This window comes from Microtus ochrogaster, linkage group LG10, assembly GCF_000317375.1.
Source record: "Microtus ochrogaster isolate Prairie Vole_2 linkage group LG10, MicOch1.0, whole genome shotgun sequence".
Classification (NCBI taxonomy): domain Eukaryota; kingdom Metazoa; phylum Chordata; class Mammalia; order Rodentia; family Cricetidae; genus Microtus; species Microtus ochrogaster.
Window position 1 is genome coordinate 8,039,039 of NC_022035.1, and position 9,293 is coordinate 8,048,331.

Genomic DNA, 9,293 nt, shown 5'->3' on the forward strand with positions numbered 1-9,293 from the left:
GCTCTCTTCACTTCCTGCTCGGCTGGCGACTAGACTCCTTTCCTGGTTGTACAGAGGGCTGACGGTGATCTGTAAGTTTTTTCCCCCTTTAATAAATAGTACCCTATTAATCATAATTCCAAACTGCTGTGGCATCGTTTGTGACTTACGTCTACAAAGAGGTACTGCATGATTCAGCTATTTACCATAGAAAAACTCCAAATGTAGAGGCAATGATATCAGTTGCTGCTAGAGACTCAGGGACATCAAATGAGGAATAAATAGATTGAGCACAGATAATTTTATGTCAATGAAATTTTCTTATAAAATACCAGCATGACATATCATAAAGCTTCATGTGGATGTCAAATCCATAGAATGTATACCACAAAGAATGAACATTAAAGGAAAGCATGGATTAGTTAAGATAATGAGTTAAGTAAGATATTGTATCAAATATACAACATTGGCACAAGGGTTCTTTTGTTTGTTTGTCTTTTGTTTCTGGGTTTTTTTTTTTTTTGAGACAGAATTTCTCTGTGTTGTCTGTCCTGGTGTAGATTAAGTTGGTCTCGAATTCACTGAGATCTGCCTGCCTCTGCATCACAAGGTTGTAACAGTAGAAGAAAAGGAGAGATGGTAAGTAAATGGAAAGAGCAAATTCTACTTAATTTCCCATACACCTAGAACAAAAAAGGACATGGTACAATATAAGCCTCAGGAACTTGAACTGCTTATTCAAATAATTGCCTACAAAGTAAAACAAGCCAACACATAAAGCTGGAGCAATGCTATCCAGATGAGGAACTATTGGCATTGATAGCTGTTGAGAGAAGGAGAACCCTTTTTTTGAAAGGTGGCCATTGGTGGTTGCACAGGCTCCAGTGTGTGATCTCATCATACCCATGCACTATGGCCAGCACTAAGCGATCTTACTGGATAATAAAAACAATAAAGTGAACGAATAAAAATAGGAGTGGGAATGGGAAGCGGTGGCACACGCCTGTAATCTAAGCACTCAGGAAGCAGAGGCAGACACATTTTTGAGTTCAAGACCAGCCTGGTCTACAGAGCTAGGTGTAGAGCAGTCATAGCTATACAGTTCTCAAAAAAAAAAAAACGAAAAACAAACAAACAAACAAAAAGCCAACCAACCAACAAAACAAACACACAAGAACTAAAAATTGGGGCAAGGGGGAAAAGTTAGAAAAAAAGGCAGGGGATATGTATTTGGAAATTTGAGGAGAGTTGAAGAGGAGTGATATAGAGTAGACATCAAACTTCATCGTATGCATGAAACTCTAAAGTAAGATTTTTTAAAATACGTGTAATTTCAGTCTCTTGCTCAGTCCCCCGAGAACCATTACAAAATGAAGTACAAAAGCTTCTATTGCACAAATAACCTTGGGATTGTTATTAAGAATATTCTTATGATTTTCAGTAAGTGACAATTTAAAGTAATAGTTAGGCGTATGAACAAATAACTTCATTTTCTAGATTTTCTTGTTTGTCCCTTAGTTGAAATCAGCAAACAAACAGTTGCAACCAGTTGAACCCTTGCGAATTATATCTGCGACGAATTATATTTGCGCGTGAATCTTAAAGGACCTAGTTAAATACTTTCTGTTTAGTACCTGCTAAAACTTCACAGGTACTTTTACACTTCAGAGCTTCTGTTATCATTCTGATATAAAACATCATAGTATTTAAATAACCAGTATAATCAGGTAGGGTCTAGGTTAAAACAATTCTGTATGATCTCAATCTGTGTGCATTTCATTCTATAATGCTACATTCCTTAGAACCTGTGGTATTTTAACTATATCAATATAAGATAAATAATGTATTTACAGTGAAAAGAGTGGTTTTAGAGAGAGCTAATATACATTTCCAGGACTTGATTGAAGTTACAAAATTGTGTAGAAGAATGCTAGCAAACTATTAAAACCATCACTGTTGAATTTCTTATGTGAATGAAGCATTTCACTAGTACCTTATACATGTTGCTATATTAAATTCTAGAGAATATATGCCATTTAACCATAGTGGAGATAAAATAAAATATTTTATTGTTACTCATAGGCAATGTGCTCTTTCATGGATGGAGATGAAAGAGGAAATGATTAGGGATGAGAGAGCTGGAATGGGAGGGAAAGACTGGAAGGGGAGGTTAGGGAAGAGAGGCTGCAGCAAGGATGTAAAATAAATAAATGAATAAATATTCAGGTACACCAAATAATTTCATACAGAGACAGAATGTTTTCAATCACTTTGACCAGAACAAAATGATATCGGTGTTCATTCTTTCCTCGAGTTTATGAGTAAACCGAGTCATGGTTCAAAGAAAGGCACTTTCCAAAATAACTGAAGTTCAAGAAATGGATCTGACTGTCTGGTATGATAGGTCTGTCTTTTCCTATGTATGGACTGGTATGAAGAGAGGATTCTTTGCAGACATTACAGGTGACTTTATTTTCAAACTGCAATAATTCTCAGTAAAGGGAAATAAGAGCAAAATGATTACAATTCCTTTCATATTGAAAAATAAAGGTATCATTTCATAATTAGTTGTGTAAAGGACATTGTGACTACTAAAAACAGTATAGCAATATATATACAGTATATATATATACATATATATACACTATATCAGTATAGCTATAGTGCATGAACCTAATGTGAGCGGCATTCTTCTTAAGAGATAATTATACTTGCAAATAGTTCAATTCTAAATAATGGACAATATTTTCATGTTTCCCATATTTCAATATAATCCAATTACCCTAAAAGTATATTCATTGTTCATTATGACATAACTGAGAATAAGTCTCTACGACTTAAGTTGGCGGAAGCCAGATGTTCTGATGCTGTGAAACACATTTGGTCAGTCTGTTCTTTCTTGTAGTGTGAAATTGTTGGTAAATATAATAACCAAAACTATTAGGTGAATAATTCCATAAGCAAATAAAAGTATAAACAGTAAGAAACCATTTAATACTTAGAGTGATTATTTGCCATCTAACAATATTTTATTTTTTCAAATTACAATGACATCAGTAATTTGACATACTGATGTAAATATATTATTAACAATTCATATAAAAGCAAGTTAATTTTAATTAGCTATAATAAAAAACAATTGAAAATTTAAACTTTTTAAAAATTGATTTCATTGAGCTCTACATTTTACCCTGCTTCCCTCTCTCTCCCCTCCCCTTCAACCCTCTCCCATGGTCCCCATGCTCCCAATTTACTCAGCAGATCTTGTCATTTTATACTTCTCATGTAGATTAGATCTAAGTATGTCTCTCTTAGGGTCCTCATTGTTGTTTAGGTTCTCTGGGATTGTGATTTGCAGGCTGGTTTTCTTTGCTTTATGTTTAAAACTCACTTTTGAGTGGGAATATAAGATAATTGCCTTGCTAGGTCTGAGTTACCTCACTCAATATGATCTTTTCTAGATCTATCCATTTGCCTGCAAATTTCAAGATGTCATTATTTTTTTCTGCTGTGTAGTACTCCATTGTGTAAACATACCACATTTTCCTTATCCATTCTTCAGTAGAGGGGCATTTAGGTTGTTTCCAGGTTGTAAAGCAAAGGCCGTGGTCAACAAGACAATTTAAACTCTTATTATGTTATGTACTCACTCATAAGTGGATACTAAATATAAACAAAGGATATTGAACCTATAGTTCATGATCCTACAGAGGCAAAGTAACAAGGTGAAGCCTAAGAAAAACATATAGATCTACCTGGAAAATTGAAATAGACAAGATCGCCTGACAAAATTGGGAGCATAGGGGTGGGGAGAAGGGAGGGTGGAAGGGGAACAAAAGGAAAGAAGGGGAAGAGGGAGGAGAACTTGAAGGAATGGGATAGTCAGCATGGAGGAAGGACAGAGATGAGAGCAAATAAAGAGATATCTTGATTGAAGGAGCCATTTTGGGGTTAGCAAGAAACCCGGCTCTAGAGAGTTTCCCAGGAATCCACAAAGGTGGTCCCAGCTAAGACCTTACTGAACAATAGAGGAAAGGGTGCTTAAATTGACCTTGCCCTGTAGCCACACTAATGAATATCTTAAATATTACCATAGAACCTTCATCTAGCAACTGATGGAAGCAGAGGCAGAGACCTGCATCCCAGCACTGGACTGAGCTCCCAAAGTCCAATTGAAGAGTGGGAAAAGTGAGAATATGAGCAAAAAGATCAAGATCATGATGGGTATACCCACTGAAACAGTCTTTCCTAGCTAATGGGAGCTCACCAGCACTAGTCAGACTGGGAAGGAACAAGCATAGTTCCAAACTAGTTCTTCTTATTGTTGGTTACAGTTGCATGGCTGGGGCAGACTGAGCGGCCACTGTCAGTGGCACCAGGATTTATCCTTTCTGCTTGTACTGGCTTTTTTGGAACCTATTCTCTTTGGATGGACACCTTGCTCAACCTAGATATAATAGAACAAAATCTATTATATACATGTACGAAATGTCTAAAGGAAACAAGTATAATCAATAAAAAAAGAAAATTTAAGCTCATATTTTAAAAAATAGTTTAGTTATCTCTATAACAAAATCACCTTGAAAGTATAGAGAAAAGCTTAAATGCTATTGCTTATTCAGTTGAATCATAGAGCTTGATTTCTAGTTCAATTAATTAATTAATTTCGATATCTAGCACTCTAGCCATCATGTTCACCCCAAAACCACTGCTCCCTTAGCAGTTATTCATCTTGCATAATATTCCCTGTAATGCTTTACAATCCCATTCCAAAGGATTTCTGGAGTTTCTTGTCCTTTTACATTATGATTTAATAATCCACATCTATCATTGAGTACCTGCTGCTATTGCCTTACAACTTTTCTGATAATATTTTCTCAACTTGTTTAACTAGTTTATGATGTTCCCCTTGAGAACTTAATATTCTTGGTGAAATATCCTTTTTTTACATTTCAATATTTGCTTTTATTAGCAAAGCACTCATAACTCCAAAAATCATAATTGATTTCTGAGCTTCCTAATTCAGCACAGTTCCATCTCCTAATCACCCATTAGATTTCTTTGCATTAATTTTATCCATTAGATCACTGTACCTCAAGTTCAGTGTACCATAACTAAACTGATATTCTTCCCAATCCTAAGAAATCTGATTTTCTTCTTGTCACCTTGTATCTCAATTCTTGGGTACTGAAATGATGGGTACCCTTATTGACTTCTTTAGGAATGTTAAATCTGAGCTGATGCTATCTGAGATACAAAGCAGAGCTGTTCTCTATGCTTTACTATAACATCTGATGCTCTTTCTGTTTTCTTATTATACCCACAGCTTTTAGATTCACCTCTCTTCTTTCTCATCAAATGATAATTTATCTTCCTAAAGCTTCCAATAGCTCTTAACCTCCTTGTATGTTAAGCTCGAACAGCTTTTTCATAGATTTAGAATTTTCTTAAAAATCTGTTTGAAATTGACTTCATTGATATTAATACTTCTCTACTGAGTTATGAGCTGCACTGTCATTGAGACATTCAAGATCTAGGAATGTTGAGGTAAATCTTTATTTTTATATTCTCTCTTTCTACTCTGCTGCACTTTATATTTGGCAAAAAGCCAGGATCAAAAGCAAAAGGAATTTCTCATTGATCTATACCCTCAACTATTTTATCAATTACATGACCTCTGCTCTTGTACAATGTTCATGAGTATGGTACGCCATGTATTAATTATTGTGAATTTATAGCATTGTTTAGTTTTAAGCTGGTCAAGGGCAAAGATGACAAAATCACATTCACCCCCTACTAAAGTGAGAACCAACTGAAAATCTTCAATAACTTTGTTGTAAATTGACCTAAAACTGCCATATAACACATATAATATATTATCATTCATATATCATAAATCTAATATACTCTGCATAAGTCATAAGCACTTTACTACATGAGCATGTTGTACTTTAAGATATGTGCATTTGCATATATATTCATGTAAATAAAAACTTAATGGCTGAGTAGATATTTAAAAATTATCTTTTATAATCATTGAACCAGGTACTCCCTGAGGCCACCATAATGGACATCATGCTGTTGACAGTTCAAGCTCCTTCCCCAGATCTTTATTCAGTGAAAACTCCACCTACATGATGTCATATTTCATGATACTTACTGTAAACAGTTGAAAGAAAGAACAAGTTCCCCTGATTGGAGCAGATGTACTCAACTTTTCTATCCTCCTCTCCCAGTTCCTTTACTTCTACCTTTCTCTTGCTTCATTTCTCGTTTAAACCAAATTTATGTGCTTGCTTTTCATCAAAGATAGACATGATTCTATCACCTCTGTATTTTTGGTTACTCTTTTCCTCTACATATGTCCTAGTTCCTCTGAGAACTATTCTCAACTCATTTCAGACCTAGTAACATCTCCCTTTCTCTAAGTGGGTTAAAGAAAAAAAAGAAAGAAAAAAGGAAATATTATTTTGTCCAGAAGTTAAATTCTCAATTATTTTCCATCAAACTGGAAATCACTGTGGAAAAAAAAAAAAAAAAAAACAGTAACACCATACTCATCCTCTTGCTTGCACAAAACTTGGCAATACACGAGTTAGTTTTTCACAACTCACTTGTTTTTACCTTTGCATATGTGGGCAATCAAAAGCAAATGGTATCAAACTGTAGGCAGCTGAGGAAGCAGAGGTCAAAAGTCAAGCAAACTATTCATAGAGCAAGATAGAGCTGAACCTGGCACTGGACTCAAGGTCTCCATCCCCTTGATCCCGAGTGTTTCCTTCTATTTTAAACTGTTAATTGGCTTGTGTTCCTGCCTTGACATTAATGTTGGCATATATTGGCACCCGAGAGGCAGCACAGTACATGTTGAATACACTCCCTTTCATCTGAATTACTACTTGGCTCATGTTCCTTTGATAGTACAAATTTCAACTAGCCCAGCACTGTTTGCCCAATACTTATCTGAGAAGCCCGTTCTAAATACTACCAAATACTACCAGTTTAGAAAAAAATAAATAAAACTCCTAATTCTTTGTTTAAAAACCAAAGGAATTAATTTGATTTTATCTGCATTCACCCACCAGTTGGTCTTCAAAGGGTTAGCAAGAATGATTTTGCTTTGACTAGCCTGTGTCCACATTTATGCATTTATGCATGTGGACACAGGCTAGTCAAAGCAAAATCATCCAATATTCCAAGGTAAAGTGTATTTTATCTTTAAGTCAGTTTTGTTTAGTTCCTTCACTACGTTGTTTCGATATGTGGTCCTTCTTTAAACGTTCAGTCATCAGTGTGATTCTGGTGTAAATTGATCTGCCTCCTCAGCAGGGCTTAGAAGGACTGAAGCCTGAAAGGAGACCCTACTTTGCGATTTAGACACTTTTTCTTTTGCCTCATCCCACTCAATATTTAGGAAACGCTCAGAAATCTCAAGTCATCCTCAGCCCTCAGCAACGAGAATACCTCCTCCACTTTCTTCCTGTGAGTGTATGAAGCCTCAGGCAGGCTCGGGAATTCCATCTCCCATAGCGGACAGAGAGCATCCACCCACCCCGCAGAGAGGGGAGCCTGAAGCCCTCTTCAGGTTTTGTTGTTTGTCTGAGGATTCCTGCCTCTACAGAGCTTTCTTTTCGGGGAGAGTCTTAGAAGCAGTGAGTTGCTGCCTTTCTTGTCTGGTCGAAAAACAAAGCGAAAAAAACTTCTTTCCGGGAAGGAAAAGTTTCAAAACCCACATGCTAAAAACCATTTTAAGCACATTCATTATAAATTGCGCTATCCAGTCTTCCCTAAGGGTCCCTAGGAGCCTCCCTTGCTTCTTACTGTTCGATCTGTCCTCACAGGGTGTCCCCGAGTGTCCCACACACCACAAATGTACACTTAAGAAATTTAACTCTGCCCCCTCACATATAACAGCAGTAAGCATACTGTTTGCCCAAACACGACATAAACATCAGCAAAACTGTTGACTTGTTCTTTGCGAGACTGTCATTTTAGAAAGTCTCAGGCTGGAAACCCAGAGAAGAAAAACACTTCACTTTGTAATGAAAGTACAGCGCTGCCCTCATTCACTGACGAGCTGCCAGAGAAACAATCACCCCAGTGACTCACTGTTGCCTCTTAGTTATGTTGTTCTTTCCTGATGGCTTAGGACGTGACCTAATTCGCTTGCAGGAATCATACTTTTGACCTGAGGATCCCGGCATAAACAGAACCAGCTGGAAGAACAGGGATACCTCCAGGAGTCCCCAGCTCCCTATCATGGTCCCAGATTTAGAGATGGAGGAAAGGGCAACTCTGTCCCACTTACCAGTCCTCCACAGATAGAGGGTGGGCACCTCGGCGTCTCCCTGCGCCTCAGCCCCGCGGGCGCCGGAGCTCAACAAGAGCAGCAAAAGCAGCGGCAGCCGCAGCAGCTGCAGGACGCCCCGGCTCGGGGACTCTAGGCGCCCGGCTCGCAGCCCCATGCTGTCCGCAGCCGCTCCAGCCTCTGGAGCCGTAGTACTCTCGCGGGGAACCGTCCTTCCTTCTCCACCAGAAGAAAACGCAAAGCTTTCTCCGCTGCTATTGTTCGCTCCAGATGAAAAGCAGCCAAAGAGCAACTAACACTAGGGAACAATAGCATCCGCGGCGGCCGTGGACGCCACCGCCGCCGCCGCTGGCGGGGATGCTGGCAGGGATGCTGCCGCCGCTGCCATGGCGCGCAGACTGGCAGGTCCTAGCGGCAAGGGACACAGACGGCCGCAGGGGGCCCCAGCTGACAGAGCCGGCCCAGAGCTCTGCAAGGAGCAGCCCCCGCCGCCAGCTGTAGGGAGGGGAGGGGGGCGAGAACCGAAAGGAACCGAGGGGACCCGAGGGGACCACGGACGGGGGGCAGCGAGGGCACAGGGCCAGCACCCAGACTCCACGCGCCCGCCCCGAGAACTCCCTGGCACATGGTGCGCTGAAATATGTTCGCAAGGATACACCAATAAAAGGAATCATCTCGGGGCAGGCTTCAGGATGACGAATAACTGACACTGAAATTCATCGTCACCCAAGGAGTCAAATGCTGATCTAGTGGCGTGTTATTCTCCCTGCATATTTACACAAAGCATCAGCGTTGGTCATTTATTCTGAAGCCGTACCTTCCGAATCACTTTATGCGAGGAGCAGTATTATGAATCTATAAAGGAACAGACTAGAGCTCACTGTCAAAAAAAGCAACTGAGGACTTTCTAAAGTGTTCATTTTTTTTTTTAAACTTCAGTCCATTCTCAGTTAACAATGTGACCATGGTTAGTCTGTGTCAAATTCAACACACTGTCTTGTCATCC

The 9,293-nt window shown here is 38.9% G+C and overlaps 1 protein-coding gene across 1 annotated transcript in view; it reads right to left on the reverse strand.

Moving 5' to 3' along the window:
- The window catches only part of Thsd7a (thrombospondin type 1 domain containing 7A), a 402,496-nt gene extending 393,710 nt beyond the window's left edge, over nt 1-8,786 (reverse strand). The window contains exon 1 of the mRNA XM_013352455.2: nt 8,288-8,786. Within this exon, the coding sequence (XP_013207909.2) occupies nt 8,288-8,444 (157 nt within the window). The 5' untranslated portion in view covers nt 8,445-8,786. The remainder of the gene's footprint in view (nt 1-8,287) is intronic.
- Between the last annotated feature and the right edge of the window lie 507 nt (nt 8,787-9,293).